Source organism: Gymnoscopelus microlampas, assembly GCF_963454915.1.
Source record: "Gymnoscopelus microlampas genome assembly, chromosome: 24".
NCBI classification, from domain to species: Eukaryota; Metazoa; Chordata; class Actinopteri; order Myctophiformes; family Myctophidae; genus Gymnoscopelus; species Gymnoscopelus microlampas.
This window is the reverse complement of record NC_139961.1, coordinates 4050662-4076115: the sequence shown is the minus strand read 5'-3', so window position 1 is coordinate 4076115 and position 25454 is coordinate 4050662. Positions and strand designations below refer to the sequence as shown.

Here is a 25454-nt window from a genome sequence, read left to right as displayed (position 1 = left end):
GTTACTTTGAAGGTTTTGAATGTTATTACAAAACATACATTAATCACTTCAGCCCTATATACTTCGGCCATTTGAAAATAGCAGATCTACAAGCTCACAAAGCGTCGTCATGCGACGCATTTTGAGCTTGTAGATCTGCTACTTTCAGAAGATTTTTTTATTCATTTTGAACTTGTGAAATGGGACATTCTGCACAATGAGTACGTTTACTTTGATGCCAATCAAACTTTTACTTGTACCAGAGTATTTCTACATGATGGTATTGATACTTTTACTTAAGTAAGAACATTGAGTATTTTTTCCATCACTGGTAATGAACATAAAAGATAGTAGTTTTACTCCTTGGCTACTGTACGGTTCCAAATACTCTTGAGTCTGTTGTTCCATTCTAGATCCTGCTCTGCCATCTAGTGGACACATGCCAGCATTACACTCTATTCTCAGCCCGAGGTTGTGCTGGTCCTCAATATCCATAATAAATACATCAATACATTAATCAATACAAATACACAATATCCATAATAAATACATCAATACATTAATCAATACAAATACACAATATCCATAATAAATACATCAATACATTAATCAATACAAATACACAATATCCATAATAAATACATCAATACATTAATCAATACAAATACACAATTAAATAAACACAAGCTGGAGTTTAGATTGTTCCGCTGTTTGTAAATTGGTGAGGCACCAATTTCTCCTAATCAGGACAGCAAACACATTTATTGGCTTAAATGTAGCGCATTGGTTCACTCCCTCAAGGACCCCCCAGGGGTCCTTGAGGGAGTGAACCAATGCGTTCCAGGGGGTCCCCAGCTAAATGATAGATTAGGCACCAAATGGACCCTATGGGTCTGTAACTCTGAGAGTGTACAAATGGAACCAAATGGACCCTAACGGGTCCATTTGGTTCCATTTGTACACTCTCAGAGTTAAATTGACATAGATTTTACAATATAAATTGGGGTCCCAGAGATAGAAATGCCATTAAATGGGGGTCCGTACTCCGTAGCCCTAATGCATGTCAAACTGGGGGTCCTTGAAATTAAAATGGTTGAGAATCACTGCTAGAGCCTTATGCAATTCTTCTCTTATGGGGGTCCCTGTCATATCTTTTGAAATGGGGGTCCGCGGGCTAATACGTGTGAATTTGGGGGTCCTTGACATGAAAAAGTTTGAGAACCACTGGTGTAGCGTCGCCATGTCACCACAACTTCCTCCAATAATGGAGCTAGCTCCTTTGGCGCAGTGGGTTGTTGGCTGGACTTGTGAGACATAGGACGAAAGTTCGACTCCAGTTCACGGCACTGCATTCCTCGGCCGTTACAACAGTGTCACAGGTTCAATTGAGTAGATCTGTATTAGTTTTTGTTCCAACAAATGCACTTGTTTATCCTGTAGCCTAATATCCTGCATGAATTCACTCTCCTTAATTGGCCTGAAATTGGTATCCCGACCTGAACATGTATTTACTGTTGTTTACTAAAGCAGTGGTTCTCAACCTGTGGGGTCGGGACCCCCAGGGGGGTCCCCACATGATTTGGGAGGGGGTCCCCAGATGACAGTAAAGTGAAAATTTAAGGACTTTTCAACACCTAAAAAAAAAGAAAAAAGACCATTACGTCGACAACTCACCACAACTTCCTCCACCAAGGGAGCTGGCTCCTTTGGCGCAGGGGGTTGTTGGCTGGACTTATGAACAATAGGGTTAAGGTTCGACTCCGGCTCAGCTCGGGGGACTGCATTTCTCTGCCGTCACAATAAATAAACTGGTCAAACGTTGGTTAAATTATCTAAGAAATTGGCAGAAATTATGAAAATAGCCGATCTACAAGCTCACAACGCCTGCCCTCACAACTCACAATATTTATCTGTGGAACAGAGTTAAACTAAATATATTGCCTCAACTCCTATAATTCCAAGTGCTTGTCATGGTGGGGGGTCCCCAGTTCAAATACGATTATTTTGGGGGGTCCCCAGTTCAAATATGATTATTTTGGGGGGTCCCCAGTTCAATGTGATTATTTCGAGGGTCGCGGCCTGAAAAGGTAGAGAAGCACTGTATAAAAAGCTGGAGATGACAGAGACCTTACATTAAAGTCTGTGTTTTTATCACAGCCACCAGAATACACGACAAAAACATGGTACAAAATCGCAAATTACCAAAAATAAAGTTTCCCTTGTAACGTCAAAAGACACATTCTTTGCCATTAAACACTCACCTCAAAACATTCCCTCTTCTTTAAGCTTCTTTCTTCTCTTCTTGACGAATCAACGATGACGCACTTATATTGTTTTATTCTCAGGAGGATTGTTATTGTTCTGCTCGAGACCAACTTCAAAGCTCCCGCTGCGTCTCTTCTGCTCTCAGCGTCACGCGACAAAAAGGACAGATCTACAAGCTCGCAGCCCGTTGCGATGTGACGTGTTGTTAGTTTGTAGATCTGTTGTTTTGTTACATGATACCCTGCATGGTGAACTTTGACTTGGAGCCAACCAATAGGAAAGAAGCACTGAGAGTTTATGTCACTTGGCAGCCATTAGTGTAGTTTTCTTCAGTTTCCCAGAGATTCCAGGAGATACACCTCGGGCTGTAGCCTGTAGGCTATTAATAAGCTAGTAAAGCTACTGATGAACTAAAATGGCTCATGTATTTGACTGACATGTGTGCATACCTGTTTTGTTTGAATTAGACATTTGGGCAGGCCTCATTATACTATATATATATATATATATATATACACACACACACACACACACACACGCACACACATATAAACATATAAATAAATAATACATATTGACATGGGTATTTTAGTTTTTGAGTTCTCTCTGTAAGTATTGTGACTCATGTATTTTTAGCGGTGCCAACCGCTCGTAAACCCTCCCTCCAGAAATCTCAATTGTAACACTCCTGGAATCAAATGGAAATGAGATTTCCGGAGGGAGGGTTTACCAGGCTAAACCGCTCTATATCTGACTTTGTCCGTGTGTCCGTCCGTATGTCCGTATGTCCGTCCGTCCGTATGTATTCCCCTCTGTATTCTTATTGGCTGGGCTATAAACAAACATTGATGACAACACAAACTCCCCACCAGAAGTGCGTATGTATGTTTGAGCACGGGGCTCATCAAAGGCACCGCTTCCTTCACACAGGGTGTGATTTCTATGTTGCTGTATGTGAATGTCTATTCCTGTTGATGTGTTCTGTAACTCAGCTGTACTCCGAGCTGAAATAAAGGTTATGATGATGACATGCAGGGCATGCAAGGATTGAGAAGAACCACGCTGTTCTCCACCAGTGTGGTTCCAAAGAACCACTGAAGAACCCTGAGGTATATAGGACTTCAATAATTGTGCTGAGGTGCTATATATAGCACCAGTGGTGCTATATATGAGGGAATATAGGAGGCCCTGTATAGTATAGTAGCCTATAGTATAGTAAGGGAATACAGGAGGGCCTATAGTTATCCCTTCACTAACCACAGCATGCATCAGTTCAAAGGTTAAAGAGACTCTAGGAGGCAGCAGCACATACATGTTTGAATGATTGATTGATTACTTTATTATAAGTTTGCAGAGAAAAGCACATGAAAGTACATTTCAACACGCAAGAAAGCCATATGGCTCGTTTCCATTTGGGTCCCTTGTACTCAATTCATAGTGTGACGGTGGCCAGGCTGTCACATGTAACTTTGCCACTTCTTTTCAGAATGCTGACCTTTTCCAATAAGTAATTTATCATCCACATTTAAGCTCACAACAATAAAATATAGAGTGCACAATAAAGTGCGGGGTGCGTAATTATTGTGAGGATAATAATGGTGATTCTACTGCAAGACTACGCCACCCTTTTATTTAAGAGGTAGGGTCCTCTATAACAATGTCCTAGGCTATTCACAGGTTCAGTTTTGCCCAGGTAAGAACAACACTTTGCAACATCCCACAAGAGAATTGGACGGACACAGGTTTGTATAAAAAGGTAACGGATTTTATTAAGCTAAAACATTGGCATCTATAAGCCTTAAAACTGAAAAACATAAACACAATATAACACTACACTAAAACCCTCAACCTCCTAATGCGCCCACTAACTAACTAAAATACAGGAATACAGACAATCACAAAATACTTAAAACAAACAGGGCTTGTGCAACCTATAGCAAATAAATAATGAATTTAGCGTTAAAGTGCCAACTATTACTGAAGCAGTAAAGTGCCAAGTGCCAATTCAAATGCTATATCATATACTCATCACGGTTCAATGCAAAAGGTGGGAATGTCCTTGTATGGGGTTTAACTGGAGCGGGGGTTTAGGCCAAGAATCACTGTCTCTTCTTGTCTTCGTGCGTATTGCCTGCAATCATAGAAACTAGAACCAGTTCATCTGTTCAGGTATATTTCACATATGGGGTTTAGGACCGTGGATTTGTAAAGGTAACGTTGCATAGAAGAACACTTACTCGCAAGCCAGACAGGTGTCTGGCTATGAGTGTATGAAGCGCGCAACGTTATCGCCAACTGGACCTCTCCTCCGTTCCTGGGTTCGTCTGTCTGTCCTCCCCGTCTCTGCTGCTACTGCGCCGTCTGCTCACCGTCCGCTGCTGGTGGCTTGGTACGTGCCGCGATCGCTGTATTCTCCACCTCTGCTCCGTGGTATGTCTGCTCCTCCTGTGCACAACCGTCCCTTCTGGCTGTCACTTCCACACTGCCCCTGTGTGCCTGTCTCTCTCCTGTTCGAATGGCCCGCGCCTACTTTTGTATTTGTGGCGGCCACACCCTACTCCGCCCTCATTTGCTCTGCCACCAGCGTGACCTGGGGACATTGGCCGTCTGGAGTCACAAGGTCAATGTCACGCAGCCTATAGGGGAGTCCAATGTCAAGTGGCTCGGGGACCGGGGGGAAATACATTGTCAACCATAAAACATGCAGTGCAGAAATACATTTAAGAGAATGATGTTTTTAAGTGCATAATACAGGTTTTTCATCATCAATAAAAAATGTTACAAAATGGTTTCACCCCCTGCTTTGACCCTGTCACAATAGAGACAGACGGATATACATTACTATGCAGAACATCACAAAAACAATTTAAAAAATAATGTACAGTAAACAGTTTGAGGAGGGGGGGGGCTAGAGTTAAGTTTTGACTTTTACAGGGGCCAGTTTCGAATTGCAGCCAGTACTCTTTTAGACGGTTTTGAAGGAGAGTAGGGTTTTACACTCCTTCACGGCTTTTGGTAGGGCATTCCACCCAGTAGGGTATCTTACCCAGTGGTGGAAAGTAACTAAGTACATTTACTGTACTTAAGTACAAATGTAAGGAATCTTCACTTTACTGGAGTATTTTACATTTTCAGTGCTTTTACTTGTACTCCACTATATCTCAGAGGCAAATATTGTACTTTCACCCCCAAAATGACTTTCTTTCTATGGATTAGTCAGTAGTCACCCCATGGAATTCATGAATATTGTTATGTTTTTGTCTCATTCCTAAGACAATAATTTGATGACCGGCAGCGGTTCCGGTAGGAGACACAAAGAGTCTTTTTCGTGTCTCCTACCGGTCCGCTAGTCATCAAATTATTGTCTTAGGAATGCGACAAAAACATTGGGGTGACTAATCCATAGAAAAAAGGTGATTTTCTTTTTGGGTGAACTATCCCTTTAAGTAAAAGATGTGAGTACTTTTTCCACCACTGATCTTAACCACAGGAAGTGAGGTTTAGAGGCGGTGACATCCAGCTCTCTCTAGCTGTCAGAGACACACACACACACACACACACACACACACACACACACACACACACACACACACACACACACACACACACACACACACACACACACACACACACACTCACACACACACACACACACACACACACACACACACACACACACACACACACACACACACACACACACACACACACACGCTTAGAGGAGCTGAAAATAGTAACTATGGAGAATCAAGCTATGATTTAGACTCTTTAGAGAGAGAGGGCTCATTGTATTAGTATTCTTCTTCTAATTACTATTATTGGTAATTCATTACAATTATTGTTACTCTAATTAGCTCACACACTATCAACTGTCAGTGAAGCAGTTTTTCTACACAAGACCGCATGCAGGTAGGACTGTTACCTTTACAATGTTTTAGTTGAAGATTAATTGTCATTTACAAATAATTGTGATGTAATTGTGTTTCCGCTGTTATTACATTATTGCAGCATTTATGAATGAGAATTACATTTCTGTTTGAAAATAGCAGATCTACAAGCTCACAACGCGTCGCATCGCGACACTATGTATAAAATAGGGCGAAAGTGGTTACTGTAGGTTTCATTATATCATAGTTTATATCTGAAAAGTAACTATTCAGCATTTATGAATGAAAGTTACATTTCTGTGTGGCTTTTTAGGCTTCGTAAAACAAAAGGTGCACAGAGCAGATATGACAAATAACTTTTTTTAATTTATAGTGCAATAACTTTATAGCCTACTTTAAAAAAAAAAAATGCAGATCTACAAGCTCAAAACGTGTCACGTCGTGGCACGTTTTGAGCTTGTAGATCTGCTATTTTCGCTATTTTCTAAAAATGCTTGAAAATATATACGAACATTATTCGACGTGGAAATGATTATGACGATTATGCAAAATGTCTTTTCGATTATCTCAAAGAATTTGTCATTATGTCATGATTATGACAGGCCTCCATGCAGGCAGTGGGGGTAAAGTAACTATAAGTACATTTGTACAATTTTGAGGTATTTCTACTTTCTTCAGCATTTCCAATTGTCTATACTTTTACTTTTACTCCACTACATCTCAGAGACAAATATTCAACTATTTTACTCCACAATGTTCTTTTGAAAACTTTAGTTGCTTTTTAGATTTTCATTAATATTGCAAAACACTATATAATATAGATTTCGGCCATTTGAAAATAGCCGATCTACAAGCTCACAATGCGTCGCCATGCGACGCATTGTGAGCTTGTAGATCTGCTATTTTCAAAAGATTTTTCTACATTTTCTACAACTTGTGAAATGGCGACATTCTGCACAACTTTACTCTTGGTGCTTTAAGTATATTTTGACGGCGATACTTGGTACATTTTGAATACGGGACTTCTACGGGTAACAGAGTAATATCTACAGACACTGCGGTATCGGTACTTTTACTTGAGTAAAACATGTGAGTACTTCTTGCAGGAAGACACCATGGTGTGCTGGGTTGTTCTCATGGCGCTGCTGAGCTGCGGGGGCGTGTCATCATCATCATCATCATCATCATCATCATCATCAGGGGCCACGGAGGGCCAAAGTGACAACTGTACCACCAACACCAGTACGTTCCATATGTTTGATTGTTTGATTGAATACTTTATTAGCAGTTTGCTAAAAAAAAAGAAAGCACAGGAAAGTTCAGTACAGTACAACAGCGGTTCTCAAACTTTTTCATGTCAAGGACCCCCAAAATGATATGTATTTGGCCGCGGACCCCCATCTAAAAATATTTTTGTTCCAGGGACCCCCCATAAGCAAAGATTTGAGTTACAAATGTTCGCTTTAAAAATATATATATTCAAAGATTTGCACACATTTTCAAGATTTTTCAAAAATAGCAGATCTACAAGCTCATAGCGCAGCACTCGGTGCCGCACTATGAGCTTGTAGATCTGCTATTTTTGAATAGCCAAAGTATAAAAGATTGAAAAAATGATTGTTATGCTATATTCACACATTTTGCTGGGGACCCCCTGGAACCCCCTCAAGGACCCCTGGGGGTCCCTGGACCCCACTTTGAGAACCAATGCAATACAAGGTCTACTAAGAGGATTTCAAACCCAAGAAACCCTATGGCTTGTTTCCATTGGGGTCATTTCTATTGTTATAAAGCATAATTCATATTTATGAGTTCTTATAACTATAATTATACAGTGTTATAAGCAGATTATAATGCATTACAAGTATGTTTACAATGCATTATAGACAAGGTATGCATAGCAAGTGTTACCGGTGTGGTAAACGATTATAGAGACGATTATGATCTTTTGAAATGATATATATATATATCTCTCTGCTGTCCGGCAGGAACAGCAAATGAAAAAAAGTGGAGTTAGGAGGGTTTGTTCATCATTGATAAGAACAGCTGAATGGACCTCCAAGCTCACAATGAGGTTGGAGGTCAAAAGGGGGTGGAGCCTGGAGTCAGCAGAACCAGCTAACTCCGGTGGACTTCGCTGGTTTAGCAGAGAATTTGAGGATCCAATGGAGTTAGCTGGTTTTGTCAGAAGCGCTTTCTAAGGCTTTTCATTGGCTCAATTTTTTTTTTTACCAACACACAGACGTGAAGGGTGTTCAATGGCCCTGATTTATGGAAAAAAATGCAAAAGTGTCAAAATGGAGTTAGCTGGTTCCTGCCGGACAGCAACGATATAACTTTTTTAATGTGGGAAACAAAACAATAAAGGAACGTTTACTTGCGACCCATGCAAATTGTCTGGGAAACAATGGCCCTAGAGCAGTGGTTCTCAAACGTTTCACAGCGTGACGCGTTGTGTGAGCTTGTAGATCTGCTATTTTTGGTGGAGAGAGTTGGGGTAGAAGGAAAAATAACTCATCAAGTACAGTGTAACTCCGGTCTGTTTCACTAAGCATAGAGGGTCTACGTCAGTGGTTTTCAACCTTTTTTGCGTCAAGGACCCCCACATTTACATATATTAGCACCAGGAACCCCCATTTGAAAAGATATGCCAGGGACTCCACCATTTTGATTCCTTGGGGGTCCCAATCTACACAGTAGTATCATCATCAGTGTTCATTTAACTCTGAGAGTGTACAAATGGAACCAAATGGACCCTAACGGGTCCATTTGGTTCCATTTGTACACTCTCAGAGTTACAGACATATAAGGGTCAATTTGGTTCCTAATTATTAATTTGGCTGGGGACCCCCTGGAACCCCCTCAAGGACCACTGGTTGAAAACCACTGGTCTACGTGGTTAAACTGAAGTGATATTGATGAATGTTATTATCAAAGTATTCTGTGACACCCCTGGACTGGGCGTCACGGCACCCTAGGGTGCCACGGCACCCACTTTGAGAAACCCTGGCTTAAAGCTTATCAAACTGTGAGTTCTTGAAATGAAAAAAAAGAGAAGAAAAAGGTTGTGACTCACTGGTATCAAACCACACTGTGAGGCGTGTGAGCTCAAACACACCGAGCTGACTCCGTTGTTCCACTAACGTCACGTGACCAACCTTTGGCTTACATCTGAAAAAGAAGAAAAATAAAGCTATGGTTGAAAAAGATGACAAATGCCACGGGTATGTTATTGTGGAAAGATGGTGTGTGAGAGTGTGTGTGTGTGTGTGTGTGTGTGTGTGTGTGTGTGTGTGTGTGTGTGTGTGTGTGTGTGTGTGTGTGTGTGTGTGCGTGCGTGCGTGTGTGTGGGGGAGTGAAGTTAGTTTTTATTACTGAGAAATGATCACCATATTACCCATTAAGACCGGGAAGGCATCTGTGTCATTTTCAGATTTCTTTGGCTATTCAAAAAGAAAGAAAACAGATCTACAAGCTCATAGTGCGGCACCGAGCTTGTAGATCTGCTATTGTTTTATTTTTTTTAAGAATCGTGAAAACTTTGAAAACATTTTTAACTCAAATCTCTTCTGGAGGATTCTACGAATGTCTTCTAAATCCTAACAGGATTTATTTTTAAACGTATGTTGCTATAGTGGTTCTCAAACTTTTTTCATGTCAAGGACCCCCAAAATCATATGCATTTGTCTGCAGACCCCCATCTCAAAATATTTTGTTCCAGGGACCCCCAGAAGCAAAGATTGGAGTTTCGAATTGCAGCCAGTACTCTTTTAGACGGTTTTGAAGGAGAGTAGGGTTTTACACTTTACACAGCTTTTGGTAGGGCATTCCTAATTCCAACTAAGTGCATTTACTGTACTTAAGTGTAAATGTAAGGAATCTTCACTTTACTGGACTATTTTACATTGTCAGTACTTTTACTTCTACTCCACTATATCTCAGAGGCAAATATTGTACTTTCCCCTAAAAGCAAAGATTCAAGTTAAAATGTATATTTATATATATATATATATATATATATATATATATATATATACATTCAAATATTTGCACAGATTTTCACCATTTCTTTAAAAGAAATAGCAGATCTACAAGCTCATAGCATATCATATGCATCATATGAGCTTGTATATCTGCTGTTTTTGAATAGCCCCATCTCAAAATATTTTGTTCCAGGGACACACACCAGAAGCAAAAATAGCAGATCTACAAGCTCATAGCGCGGCACTCGGTGCCGCGCTATGAGCTTGTAGATCTGCTATTTTTGAATAGCCAAAAGAAATCTAAAAATGACACACAGACGTGTTCCCGGACTGAATGAGCTTAAAGCAGTGCTAGGGGAAATAATGCATGATGCTGTAACAGCTTATTGTCATGAGAATGATCTGCAGGATCTGCAGATCAGAAAAGAAAAGCCATTTCCTTCCCATAGCTGTGTGTATGTGGGTCACAGGCTGTGCATCCTGCCTCTGTGTCTGTGTCTGATATGATCATCCATGTAGAGATGATACACGTATCAACGATTGGCATTTAGAAATGTTGAGCGAGCAGCTTTGTCACGTGCAGAACAGAACCAAATGGTGTTTTACTTAAAGGGATAGTTCACCCAAAAAAATGACTTGTTTTCTATCCGTTTGATCACCGGCGGTGACTCCGGTGGGAGACACAAAGGAGACTCTTTTGTGTCTCCTACCGGAACCGCTGCCGGTCATCAAATTATTGTCTTAGTCTCCATGGGGTGACTAATCCATAGGAAAAAAATATATAAGAGACAGACAGATATACACACTACTATACAGAATGTCATACAATCAGCTTACAGGTTACTGGTATGAAGAGTGAAAAATATGTACAAAAGAAGAAAGAGAGAGGGGGGGGGGGGGGGGTAGGGGGTAGGTTAGGTTAGGACATGGGGTAGGTTAGGACTTGGACAGGGGCCATTTTACAATTGCAGCCTCCTGAAGGTGTATCTTTAAGGCAGTTTTGAAAGTGAGTAGGGTTTTACACTCCTTTACTCCTTTGGTAGGGCATTCCACATTTTTGAAGAATAGCATGAGAACGAGTTCATTCCCTTTGTTGAGCCAAATCTGGGTTGAACATGATTTGTGGAGCTGCCTCTGGTGTTATGATCATGGACTTGATTCACATTTTGGAAGTATTTTGACAAATACAGGGGGATCCCAATGTTGTGGCGTATCTTGAAGACCAGGCCCATAGCAAGTTGCTGTACTCTGTCCTCAACCCTAAGCCATCCAATCCTAGCAAAATGAGCAAGGGTTAGATGGGTTTTGTGATTGAGGCCAAGTAGTAGCCTTACAAGTTTGTTTTGGGATGTTTGGAGCCTTGTTTTTAAGGCATTGGAGGTGTTGTGATACCATGAAGTGCATGCATAATCATAATGACCTTGTATGAGGGCCCCTGCAAGAATCTTCAGAGCATTCTTACTGACTAGACGATCAATCCTCCACAAATAGCGTATTGTTTGGATGACCTTAAGACTCGTTGTGATGCTTAACTATATATTATCACCCCTAGTGTCATTAATCTGGGGGCGAATATTCAATGAAAATAGCCGATCTACAAGCTCAAAACATGTTACAAGCTTTATAGATATAGGCTATACTGAGAGATTCTGCGTAGACTGGAGGTAAAAAAAAAAAAAAAAAACACAAGGGGGCCTAGTATAGACCCCTGGGGGACTCCGGTCAATGCCGTTTACAGGGTTTATGAGGAAGTTTGAGAACCGCTGATATAGCAACATACGTTTTACAGTTAGGATTTAGAAGATATCTTTATAACCGGCCTCAGGTCTTAATGGGTTTTGTTATTAAAGCATTAATCAGAAAAGCACCGAAGCAGTAATCATTCATAATGGATGACACAGTCTTCTGTTCTGACTATGTTTTGTAAACGTTCCAAAAACAGGGTATGTGTAGCATCATGAGAAGCAGAAACTTCTTAAAAATGCTGCTGAACCACACACACAGACAGTATTGTCTACCCCATTAAATCATACACACACACACACACACACACACACACACACACACACACACACACACACACACACACACACACACACACACACACACACACACACACACACACACACACACACACACACACACACACAGGAGCACCAGGAGTCTTTTTATAGACATCAACTTGCAGGCACAGCCCTGAGACAATGTAACGGCAGGCTTTTAGGCTTTCAATACCACCGCGTGTGTGTGTGTGTGTGTGTGTGTGTGTGTGTGTGTGTGTGTGTGTGTGTGTGTGTGTGTGTGTGTGTGTGTGTGTGTGTGTGTGTGTGTGTGTGTGTGTGTGTGTCTATACTTACGAGGAGGACCAAGTATAGTAGAATTTGAAGAAATCTACATTGTGAGGCCCGTTTTCCTGGTCCTCACAAGACAAATGGTTGTTTTATAGTTTAAAAAAACATTTTTAGAGATACGTTTACGATTAGAAAAACATTCAGGTCAGGATTAGACATTTAGAGGTTAGGTTGTGTATATCTGTCTGTCTGTCTCTTATATCTGTCTGTCTCTTATATGTCATCATGATTTGTGTGCATGGGGAACTCATTTGAAACAAGCTCAGTGCTTTTATGAGTCTTCCAGTTTAGTAGACCTTGTATTGTGAATTTGTACTTCCATGTACTGTTGTTCTCATGTTTTACTAAATAAAGTACATCAATCAATCAATCAATCAATCAAGTTTAGGGATTGGAATTGGAGTTAAACATGATTTATACTTAGTTGCGCGCCAGTGTCATGCACCGAAAAATAGCCGATATATATAAGCTCACAACGCGTCGCAGCGCCACGCGTTGTGAGCTTATAGATCTGCTGTTTTTCGGCTTTAGGCTTACGGTTAAAAATGGCAAAATATATATATTCTTTTAAATGGCATTCATAAAATGGCTGTCCTAAAGTGTTGATGTCCTCACAAGTGTAGGAATACAAATGTGTGCGTGTGTGTGTGTGTGTGTGTGTGTGTGTGTGTGTGTGTGTGTGTGTGTGTGTGTGTGTGTGTGTGTGTGTGTGTGTGTGTGTGTGTGTGTGTGTGTATATACATATATATATGTATTAGGGATACATATACCCACCTGACAAACTGACCTGACTTCTCTTCCTGTTCCCGTTCATCATCAGATCATCTGAAGGTAGTGTGCGTGGCGGCCGGCGACAGTGTGACCGTGTCCTGTCCCGACGTGAGTGGCGACATGGTGATATTTCACCTCTTGGCGGGCCAGGTGGAGATGACCACGTACACCAAGGGGAGCAGCAACGCAACGGCCATGCCCGACCACAGGGGCATGGGGGTCACCGTCGTCGAGGTCGACCCCCCCGAGGCGGGCAGTAGAGGGGGCGTCTCGTACGTTCTCTCCAGAGTCTCGACGGAGAACGCCGGCTTCTACAGCTGCGAGGCCAAAGTGTGGGAGCCGCCTCCCGTCAAGAAGACGTGTGGCCGCCGCGTGTTCGTCCACATGGAAGGTACGTCAGTCAGTATCCCAAAATTAGTGAAAACTAGACCATACCCGGTCGACGCATCCGTGGGGGGATATGCACACATGATCTGGCAACCCGGGAGGCAGTTCGTCCCATAGCTGGGCAGCCCCGTAACCATGGCGACAGTGTTTTACACTAAAACGGTAATAATAAGAAGCTGAGATTTGATTAAATTGAAAAACGGGCTTCACAGTTAAGTTCAGATGGTAATGGTCAATGGCTGTGTGCAAAATCAGAGCAATTGCTCCAGCCAGTGAGGAGAACCGGGTAGCTTCACCTACTCACTCACCACTACAGACGGACAGAGGTTACTAGAATTATAGTAGGATAGTAGGATAGCAGATCTACACATCTTGGACCTGGTCTTGCACCCTGCTATGGGCCCTATTTTGGCCAGTGCCTTAGGCCATTGGTTCTCAAAGTGGGGTCCGGGGACCCCCAGGGGTACTTGAGGGAGTTCCAGGGGGTCCCCAGCTAAATGATGGACAGGAACCAAATGGACCCTTATGGGTCTGTAACTCTGAGAGTGTACAAATGGAACCAAATGGACCCTAACGGGTCCATTTGGTTCCATTTGTACACTCTCAGAGTTACATTAACATTGATGATTTTACAATGTGAATTGGGGTCCCAGAGGTATAAATGCCATTAAATGGGGGTCCGTAGCCCTAATGCATGTCAAACTGGGGGATCCTTGACATTAAAATGGTTGAGAATCACTGCTAGAGAGCCGTATAAACCTTCTCTTATTGTGGTCCCTGGCTTATCTTTTCAAGTGGGGGTCCGTGGCGTAATAAGTGTCAATTAGGGGGTCCTTGACATGAAAAAGTTTGAGAACCACTGCCTTAGGCTACCCATTAGTCTCGCGTGGCCAGACTGTTGCCTCCCACAGTTTTCAAATGTTTCCGGTCATACAGTCTGGGACTCGGAAGCTCTGATCATGATTAAGATATAAAGCGAATGTGCTCTATGATCTATGAGCTATGATCATTCCAAAGAGCCTCTTGAAAAGGAAAGGTGACCGTGCCTCTGCGATTAGTTAGAGCCCCGACACTTTTTGAAGGCCTTGCCCGGAGAGATAAGGCCTGCCGAACCTGTGACCCGTTTTAAATCCCTCTTAAATGTCAATAATGTCATTATTTCTGTCAGGACCCCTGGAAATATGGACATAGGACCCTTATGCAGAGCATAAAGTCAGTAAACTAAGGCCAACAACACAAAGTCATTAAGACCTGGAACGCATCTGTGTCATTTTTCGACTTGAGCTAAAAAAGCATTATTTTACACTTTGGCTATTCAAAAATAGCAGATCTACAAGCTCATAGCGCGGCACCGAGTGCCGCGCTATGAGCTTGTAGATCTGCTATTTTTTTTTTATCGAGAAAATGTGTGCAAATCTTTGAATATGTATATTTTTAAAGCAAACATGTGTAACTCAAATCTTCGCTTCTGGGGGTCCCTGGAACAACATATTTTGAGATGGGGGTCCGCGGCCAAATACATATACATTTTGGGGTCCTTGACATTAAAAAGTTTGAGAACCATTGATATGTTTTTTTTTCAAAAAACAGTTTTTTTGAAACATTGAGATTTTGGTAGAATCGGAACCTCAGGTTTTAATGGGTTAAGAACAAACTCAGGTACACCTTCACAGAGGAATTAAATATAAACTTGAACAAACATCCGAAAGGTCTCTTGGAGCTACAACGTAACTCGGACAACATAACGCTATAAACGAGCAACCTAACCAACAATAAAAAGTCCTTAATCAGGTGGCACAGAGAGGGGAGGGGGGGGGGGGGGGGGGGGGGGACAAGGGCGGAGTCACAACAGGACAAAATAGTAGCACATGCCAGGGGCAGGGGAGCCCCGCTTGGAACCTCAACCTCCACTACAGCTCCGAGTCGAGGTCCTGCTTCGTAGGCTGACAGCATAGTGTGACACCGGCGAACGGTGTCCATAATATTGTTTATTCTTACCTTTTTCCGCACATCATATCCAAATAAATAAAGGTAGTCTCCCCTGCTCTCATATGTTTTACATTTTAGCGGTAAAGAACATTTAAGTGACGTGTTGAAACGAGTGTTTAAATGGCTCTTTTAGTCAGCCTGTGCCACGTTTTCCCAATGCAACCTTAACGGGAGCGGTACTGCGCATCCAGGGACGTGCTGGGCCCCTAATTCAGCCCGGGAATTCCAGATAGAGAGGCCCGTAAGGTGCACGGCCGCGCACCGATTTATTTTTGCCTCCGGCCGCGCGGTGAGCACTTTGTGACTCTGTTATTAAAAAGTGCTACAGTATACATATAAAGCAGGGGTCTTCAACGTTTTCAGCCCAAGGACCCCCTAGCCGAGAGAGAGACGAAGCAGGGACCCCCATACATTGCATACAATTGTGTAGCATTTTAAACATTTTCATAGATTTCACAGATAGCTTCATTGACTATCATCAGGTGTTGTGTAAATTAATATTTTTGGTTCATTTCAGACATTTAACCACTTAAACATTCAATACTTGGTACTTGATTTGCTTTTTTTGCCCTCGACACCAAACCCCTTTGCCGAAAATAGCAGATCTACAAGCTCACAACGCCTCGCGCTGCGAGGCGTTGTGAGCTTGTAGATCTGCTATTTTCCGCTGATGTTCATCAGAATAGAGATGCTGGGGTTCAAGTGAAAAAAAAGATCCCATCACAAAGATTTGGCGGACCCCCTGGAGTAACTCTGAGGACCCCCTAGGGGTCCCGGACCCCCTGTTGAAGATATAAAGTGTATTAATATTCTATACTGTGTCTCTGTAGAACACCAGTGCTCGTGTCAGGCTGAGCAGAGTGTGAACGGGTCACACGGCTGTGAGGATGCTGCGGTCCCTGACTGGATGTGGGTGATGGGGACGGCTGTCCTGGGGACCTACAGTCTGACTGTCACCATCATCGCCATGGTGATCTGGGTAAGACGTTTACCTCGTGAGCACACAGGCCCCATTATATCTAACCTATCCCTAACCCTAACCCAGTGTTGCAATGCTGAATTGGAACGTGGTTGCACTGTATTTTAATGACACACACGTGGCTAAACACCTGCACTACAGGTCACACAATGGACAATTGATATGGATCTATAGGCTCATTCCTATGTTAATTCACCTGGTGTGAGTCGGGAGCCTTTGTAAACTTTGTTTAGGTGTGAATTTAAAGTGGTTTTAAATCTATGCGTGTGCCTGCTGCGTGCTGCAGGTCAAATAGATTCATGCACGGCGTGCAAGGCCGTCCCATGAGCAATGTAACCCTAACCCTAACCCTCATGATCACACAGGGCCCATTATAACTAACCCTACCAGTGGTGGAAAGTAACAAAGTACATGTACTCAACTACAATTTTGAGGTATTTTTTACTTTACTGGAGTATGTCCAATTGTCAGTACTTTTACTTCTACTCCACTACATTTCAGATATTATACTTTTACTCCATTACAATTATTTGAAAACTACTTACTAGTTAATTCAGATATAAATTATTATATTACAAAACACGCATTAACCACTTTAGCCCTATTTTATACACAGGCTATTTTCAAACATTGTTGTACATTTACTCTTGGTAACTAACCCTAACCCTAAGCCTGAGCTCGAGTCACAGACATCACTCACCACCCTTAGTTAGATGGAGACTCTTAAAGGAGTAGTTCACACAAAAAAAATGACTTAGCGTCGTGCTGCGACGCGTTGCACGCACCTATGATGACTTGTCTTAGTTCTACTGGATGTCTTCTCCACTATATGTCTCATCATGTGTCTCATACAGATGTTTGTATCATGTGTCTCATACAGGTGTTTGTATCATGTGTCTCATACAGATGTTTATATCATGTGTATCATACAGGTGTTTGTATCATGTGTCTCATACAGATGTTTGTATCATGTGTCTCATACAGGGCAGGCTGAGACAGCTGGATTCCAACCACAGTGACTACATGAACACCAAACCCAGACGCCCGCCCGGGGGCCACAAGAGCCCCCACAAGAACACCAGGGTCCAAACCCCTAGCAGGCACTTCTGTTAGCATGCACACTTTATACATATCAATGACTCTTCATCCCAGCAACCACTTCTGATCAATGATTCTACATCCCAGCATCCACTTCTGATCAATGATTCTACATCCCAGCATCCACTTCTGATCAATGATTCTACATCCCAGCAACCACTTCTGATCAATGATTATTGCTGCTCTGCAGGACTGACTGACAGCCTGGCCTCAGAGGTTTGGTCAACAACACAGCACACAGTGGAGTCTTTAGTGTTCATTTAACCCTGAAGAGTGTAGAGATGGAACCCAATTGGTTCCATTTCCGCACTCTCCTGAGTTAAATTAACACTAAGGACTTCACTGTGTGGATTCAAGTGTTTAGTATAAGAGTGTTTTCTCAGAACCAGCTGCCTTTGAAATGTACAATAACACTGTATAGGCATGCAAAAAAACATGTTCTTTTTGTTTGCTTGCTGTATGAGTTTAAGTAGCACGGTTCCATTCACAGCACAAGACTGAAAGTTAAAACGAGGTAAAATGGTTACATTGCCTATTACAATGTAATGTAATATAATATAATGTAGGTCATATCATTGTTACCCAGAGCAATTTACAATTTAGGCATTTAGCAGACGCTCTTTATCCAGAGCGACTTACAGTACAGCACTGTCTTTGTCACGCACACACACACACACCACACACACCATGTGACTGTCTGCTTCTGTCTACTACTAGACCACAAAACCAGGGGGTTCTGTGTGTGTGTGTGTGTGTGTGTGTGTGTGTGTGTGTGTGTGTGTGTGTGTGTGTGTGTGTGTGTGTGTGTGTGTGTGTGTGTGAGGGGGCTTCAACCACAACCGCTGTGTTTCATTCAATCATTCACAAACTCTCTGACACAACATTTAAAATAGACGGAAAGGACTCCCCTACAAGCTCCGCCCACAAAAGAGCAAAAGTGTATTCTTCAAATAGTCAGCTACAGCACTGTGGTTGCCAAACAGTGGGTCGGGACCCATTTGTGGGTCACGGACTGATTTCTATGGGTCACAACTAAGTAATGTCCCTTTACTTTTTTTGTTTCCTACATTTTGTTTGGAATTATCATTTCAAAATGTTCTATCAAGTAAGATTTTTGGTCTTTTATGCCTTTATTTGACCAGATAGGCTGACAGGAAATGGGGAGAGAGAGGGGGAGTGACATGCAGCAAAGGCCGTCGGGATTGGGAGTCGAACCCACGACACGCTGTGAGGCTACAGTGAGCCTAGGTGCCTGGACCGCTACGCACGCAGTCCAGGCCTAAAAAGCTAATTTTTTTTGTAAACAATTTCATGAATAAAAGCCCATCCGCGTTGTGAGCTTGTAGTCGTACAAGACCTGAGGACATTTTTTTAAATGTTTTTTGAAAAAAATATATATATATTTCAAGATTTTTCAAAAATAGCAGATATACAAGCTCATAGCGCGGCACTCGGTGCCGCGCTATGAGCTTGTAGATCTGCTATTTTTGAATAGCCAAAGAAATCTAAAGTGACACACAGATGCGTTCCAGGTCTTAAATGTTTAAGGAACTGCTGAGCTCCAGTCGGGCCTACATACATCACAGACTGGTTTTATGTCCCTGTTCCAGATCTAAGGCTCTTAAAACTGCAGGCTTGCTAGTTATGCTCAAATACATTGACGAGGCAGCTTTCTTCAATCATGGAACACCTTACTGAAGGAGATTAGACTCAGGCTCTGTTGAGAACTTTAAACGACTTAGAAACATGTACGTTTAGCCTTTCTATAGCATCATTTCTTAACATTGTAAGGCATTGTATTGTCCAGTTAACTTTATCATCGTTTTGCACATTTTAGCTGATTTCTTTTTAAGTTGTTCTTGGTTCATTCTTTTTATGGAAAAACATTTTGTTTGCTTTTAATCCGGTTTCCTTTTCTCTTTAAACCCATTAAGACCTGACGCCGATTCTACACAAATGTCTTCTAGTTCCCAACAGTATTCTGAGAAAAACGTATGTTTCTATATCAGTGGTGCTCAAACTTGTTCATGTCAAGGACCCCCAAAATGATATGTGTTTGGTCGTGGACCCCCATCTTGTTCCAGGGACCCCCCAGAAGCAAAGATTTGAGTTAAAAATATTCGCTTTAAAACAATATATATTCAAAGATTTGCACACATTTCCACGAGAAAAAAAAAATAGCAGATCTACAAGCTCGTAGCGCGGCACTCGGTGCCGCGCTACGAGCTTGTAGATCTGCTATTTTTGAATAGCTAAAGGTTAAAATAATACTTTTTTTTTTACTCAAATCAAAAAGTGACACAGATGCGTTCCAGGTCTCAATGGGTTAATATGAAGCCCTTTGAGCTACGTGTTACATATGAAAGGCACTGTGCAAGTACAAAAGTTTGCTGCCCAATATCATGGTAATGACTGTATTTGACTGAATCAAACCTCATTTCCGAATCACGTGTTATTTCAACTCTTCAGAGTTGAAAACAGCACTGAGGATTTCACGGTGTGTTCTTCTGCCGTTCGGTAGAGAAAGAGGTACCAAGTAACTGCTGTGGGGGTTTTCTGGCTCTTAAAGGTTATCTTCGGTGAAGCCGACGACAGCCAGATCGTCGGCACCGATTGCAAACACCTCAAACGGTGTATCGCCCTGCACCGTTTCCTGTCTGACTGACTGACTGAACACTGTGATTTCCTTTTGCTTCGCTTCTGTGCAAAAGGTGTTCCAAACCACCGTTTCTCAAATGAACCCTTACGGCTCTGTAACTCAAAGGCCATAAGAATGGAACCAAATGGAACCTTATGGCTCTTTAACTCCGAGAGTTAACATTTAATTGAACTCGCAGTTAAATTAACAGTGGTGGAAAAAGTACTCAAATGTTTTACCTAAGTAAAAGTATCAGTACTGCAATGTAGAAATACTCTCTTACAAGTAAAAGTCCGGAATTCAAAATGTAAAAATGCACTTAAAAAGTACCAAAAGTTAAAGTACCCATTATGCAGAATGTCCCATTACAAGTTTTCAAATGTATAAAATCTTTTGAAAATAGCAGATCTACAAGCTCACAACGCGTCGCATAGATCTGCTATTTTCGAATGGCCGAAATGTATACAGTATAGGGCTGAAGTGGTTACTGTATACTTACTATGTTTTGTCATAATAATCAAAATCTACAAAGTAACTAATGTTTTCAAATAATTGTGGTGAAGTAAAAAGTACAATAATTGCATCTGAGATGTAGTGGAGTAGAAGTAAAAGTATTGGAAATTGGAAATACTCAAGTAAAGTACAAATACTTATGCACAGTACTTGAGTACATGTACTTAGTTACTTTCCACCACTGTAAATTAACACCAAGGATATTACAGTGTAAAACTAAAAATGGTATCCAAAAAAAAAAAAAACTATGGAATAGGGGTCCATGGTGTAATGCATTATGCATACCACACTGGCAGTGGTTGATATTCAAAAAGGTTTAGAGAATCTAGCGATGGAGGGAGTTCACCCACATCCTACTCACCTTGCTCTCTCTCTCTCTCTCTCTCTCTCTCTCACTTCCATTCAGAGCAGCAGAAACCAGGCTACTTTCATGTGAAACACGTTCTGACTCATGGAAATGACTCACAAGCTTTCTACACACTCTGCTCTGTTGTTGTTGAGATCTACATCTAAGTGATAATATCCAATGACAATAAAAAAAAAAGTATATTTTTTATGAGGAATTGTGATTTAATTATATTTTATTGGTTTATTGTCACAGTTGGAGGTGTCAGGCTGCCGTTGGTAACAGACACACCACCCACATGAACACTTTTAAAAGCTCACGCAAGAAAACTGGTTGCTTTGTGTTAAATTGTATCTATTTGTGTACACTGGCGCGACACGTGTGTGTGCGTGCGTGCGTGCGTGCGCGTGTGCATGTCTTGCAAAAGTGTTTAATTCCCCCTTAAACACAGCGGTGTGTTCTACCGTGTTACGCTGTATTTTTTCGGGGAAAAAAAGCGCATGCCGTCTACTAACCATTTCATCCATTGAAAAGGCTCTAGCGCATACCCACGACCACGCGCATGTCGTGCAGGGAATATTTATCGTATACCCTCCGAAAAAAACCTAGAACACACCACTGCTTAAACATGAATGATTGGATATTTCTGGGTTGCAAATGATAATTATACACATTATTCCGGTCCCTATTTGTATTGCAAACCCATATACTTTAACAGTATTTATTTTTCAAAGCCAAAACGTATTCCTTTTTTTGTCAGCAGAACTTTTAAAGGAAAGTGTAAACTGATTCCTGAAGTCCTACACATTAAGTACCTGCCGTGTTGCTGCAATAACAGCTTTAAATATTTGGGGAATACATGACCCATCAGTGCAAATAAAACTGTAATGATGTTAAACATGTTATAAGAAAAATATAAACAACGTGAAGCAGTTGTCATTTATATCTAATCACATAGGCGCCGATCCTGTGGGCGCTCGGGAGCTCATGCACCCACGGGAGACAGCGGGCACCCACTGGGAATGCGCCGGTCGGACGGTTAAAATGCTTTGTAACGTGCGCAGCGCGCTGCACGTTCCTACACATAGGGAACATATTTGTATCAGAGGAACGCGTTGTGCACTTCCATAAAGCTCTAATAGTTGTGCTACAACTGCTTCCAAAAACGGGTGCACGCACGCACCTTTCAAATGACACCGTTTTCTTTTTTTTCCCTCCTCGCCGCGGGGGGTGGGGGGCCGGAGGGTTGAGCCACCGGCAAAATCATAAATTTGGCGCCCCTGTCTAACCCATTGAGACCTGAAGCCGATTCTACGTGTCTCCTAAATCTCAGCAGTTTTCTGAAAAACGTATGTTTCTGTATCAGTGGTGCTCAATCCTTTTCATGTCAAGGACCCCCAAAATGACATGTATTTGGCCGCGGACCCCCATCAAAATATCTTGTTCCAGGGACCCCCCAGAAGCAAAGATTTGAGTTAAAAACGGTTCGCTTTAAAAATATATATATTCAAAGATTTGCACACATTTTCACGATTTTTCAAAAATAGCAGATCTACAAGCTCGTAGCGCGGCACTCGGTGCCGCGCTATGAGCTTGTAGATCTGCTATTTTTGAATAGCCCAAAGTGTAAAATAATGCTTTTTAGCTCAAATCAAAAAATGACACAGTTCTTCCAGGTCTTAATGGGCTAAATCACCCCTATCTGTGTGTCTGAGAATAAAACCACTGGAGAAGCCCCTAAGAAATGACTACATGTTGGGTTGGGAAGGACAGAAGCCAAGGTCAAAGGTCAAACCGGCAGGCAGTGAGTTCAAGTACAACAGCATTTATTCTAAGCAGGCCTTTGCAAAACATGTTTTTATGGAAACAGTGAAATAGCAGCTCTACAAGCACCCACACCACACCACGTCTTCTTCAGCTTGTAGATTTGCTATTTTTGAAAATAATAATGATAAAAAAAAATAGGGATGCGTTTTCTAAATGAATTGTTAAATTGTGATATTACATAAATAAACATAAATAGATCACATACTGTATATCAGTCAGTCTACATTTCCCCATAAAAAGAAAATGCATGTATTTAATTCAGCCTGACCCAGAAGCAGAGATAAAACATTATCCCCACTGCTGATAGAACATGAACAAAGGGGAGGATATCAACCCCCCCCCCCCCCCCCAACCACACACACACACACACACACACACACACACACACACACACACACACACACACACACACACACACACACACACACACACACACACACACACACACACACACACACACACACACCAGCCAACAGTAAGGCGCCCTTGAGCAAGGCGTTTGTAAACCCCCCACCGTTCCAGAGGAGCTGCTGAATGAACTGTGATGGACGTAGCACGTAACACCGGGGGGGGGGGGGCGGCGTCTCCCTCAGTGCTCCCTCACTATGACGCTGGTTGTAGGTGTTATGAGCAGATCTGTGTCCTGAGGAACTCTGCTACCTCCTCCTGAGACATGGCGCCCAGCTGCTGTTCAGTCATCTGTTACACCAGAAACACACACAGACACCAATTCATGTGTTACAGGTTACCACCATTACATGGATTATTCACTTCATGGAGACTTGAATTCATGGATATTGTTTAGTTTCTGTCTCATTCCTAAGACAATAATTTGATGACCAGGGGACCCGGTAGGCAGCGGTTCCGGTAGGAGACACAAAGGAGACTCCTTGTGTCTCCCATAGATATATATAAAGGCTAGAACCCCTGCATTAGACCACGGACCACCATAACTCTGAGAGTGTTACCATTTGGTTCCATTTGTACACTGTCAGAGTTACAGCAACATAAGGGTCCATTTGGTTACTAACTATGCAACATTTATCTGGGTACCCCCTGGAACCCACTCAAGGACCCCTAGGGGTCCCCGGACCCCACTTTGAGAACCATGGGGCTAGATGACTCACCCGCGCTGCTGGCCAATGGTGAACGACGTTGCCACATGGCGGCCATCTTGCAACAGTCATTCATAACATTATGTCTATGGCCATATATGATTGAAATAACCATAGCGTGCTCAATTTACATCCGATTTTCAAACGGTTTGGTTTGTTGTAAACACCAAAGATGTAGTTATGATACTGCATACTTAATGTTATTTTCATATAAAATCCATGATTATAATTATAAGCATGCAGTATCATAACTACATATTTGGTGTTTACAACAAACCAAACCGTTTGAAAATCAGATGAAAATTGAGCACGTTATGGTTATTTCAAAGTATATGCACCATAGACATAATGTTATGAATGACCGTCGCAAGATGGCCGCGGTTGAGCTACGCTTGCGCCGCCCCCTTGAGCCATCTAGCCTTTATATATATCTATGGTGTCTCCTACCGCAGTGGTTCTCAACCTGTGGGTCTGGACCCCCACATAATTTGGGGGGGGGGGGGGCCCAGATGACAGTGAAGTGACAATTTAAGGGCTTTTAAGACCTTTTTAATACCTCAAAAAAGAGAGGAAAAGACAAGGGAAAAAAATATTACTGCATCAAAAGTAATCAAAAACTAGCCTATAAAAACTGGTCAAACATTGGCTAATTTGTCAACTAATATAAGAAAGAGGCAAACAAATTGAAAAAAGCAGATCTACAAGCTCACAACGCCTCGCGTTGCGAGGCGTTGTGAGCTTGTAGATCTGCTTTTTTCCACAATTCTTATCTGTGGAACCGAGTCAAACTAAATGTAATGCCTACAACTCCTACAATTCCAAGCACTTGTCAGGGTTGGGGGTCCCCAGTTCAAATGTGATTATTTTGGGGTTCGCGGCCTGAAAAGGTTGAGAACCACTGTCCTACCGGAACCGCTGACGGTCATCAAATTATTGTCTTAGGAATGAGATAAAAACTAAAAAATAACAATGAATTCAAGTCTCCATGGGATGACTGATACATAGGAAAAAAGCCATTTTGAAAACGATTTCAAAGACAGACGGACAAGTAACAACACTGTTGTGTGGTACCAAAAGTACTCGAATAGTTTACTTCAGTAAAAGTACCAATACTGCAATGTAGAAATACTCTGTTACAAGTAAAAGTTCGGAAAATTTACTTGAGTAAAAGTACAATCAAAATGTACTTAAAGTATCAAAAGTAAAATTACTCGTAACGCAGAATGTTCCGTCTCACTAGTTTTCAAATGTATAAAATTCATATAAATCATTTGAAAATAGCCGATTTATAAGCTCACAATGCGTCGCATCGCAAGCTTGTAGATT

The 25454-nt window shown here is 41.9% G+C and overlaps 2 protein-coding genes across 4 annotated transcripts in view; one reads left to right on the top strand and one right to left on the bottom strand.

Moving 5' to 3' along the window:
* Nucleotides 1-25454, bottom strand: part of LOC311040903 (FAST kinase domain-containing protein 2, mitochondrial-like) — a 98217-nt gene that overhangs the window by 47691 nt on the left and 25072 nt on the right. For 2 of the 3 annotated variants that reach the window (XM_084051311.1, XM_084051312.1), the window contains one exon: nt 22987-23712. In XM_084051311.1, the coding sequence (XP_083907437.1) occupies nt 23638-23712 (75 nt within the window). In that variant the 3' untranslated portion in view covers nt 22987-23637. Of the gene's footprint in view, nt 1-22986; nt 23713-25454 lie in introns of those variants that run through there. The other variant, XR_014600336.1, reaches the window with a different exon arrangement.
* LOC311040765 (uncharacterized protein) lies at nt 5955-18329 on the top strand. Its single transcript, XM_084051120.1, has 5 exons — nt 5955-6153; nt 7238-7373; nt 13286-13627; nt 16443-16591; nt 17576-18329. The coding sequence occupies exons 1-5, from the start codon at nt 6148-6150 to the stop codon at nt 17702-17704; spliced, it is 762 nt and encodes a 253-aa protein (XP_083907246.1). The 5' UTR covers nt 5955-6147; the 3' UTR covers nt 17705-18329.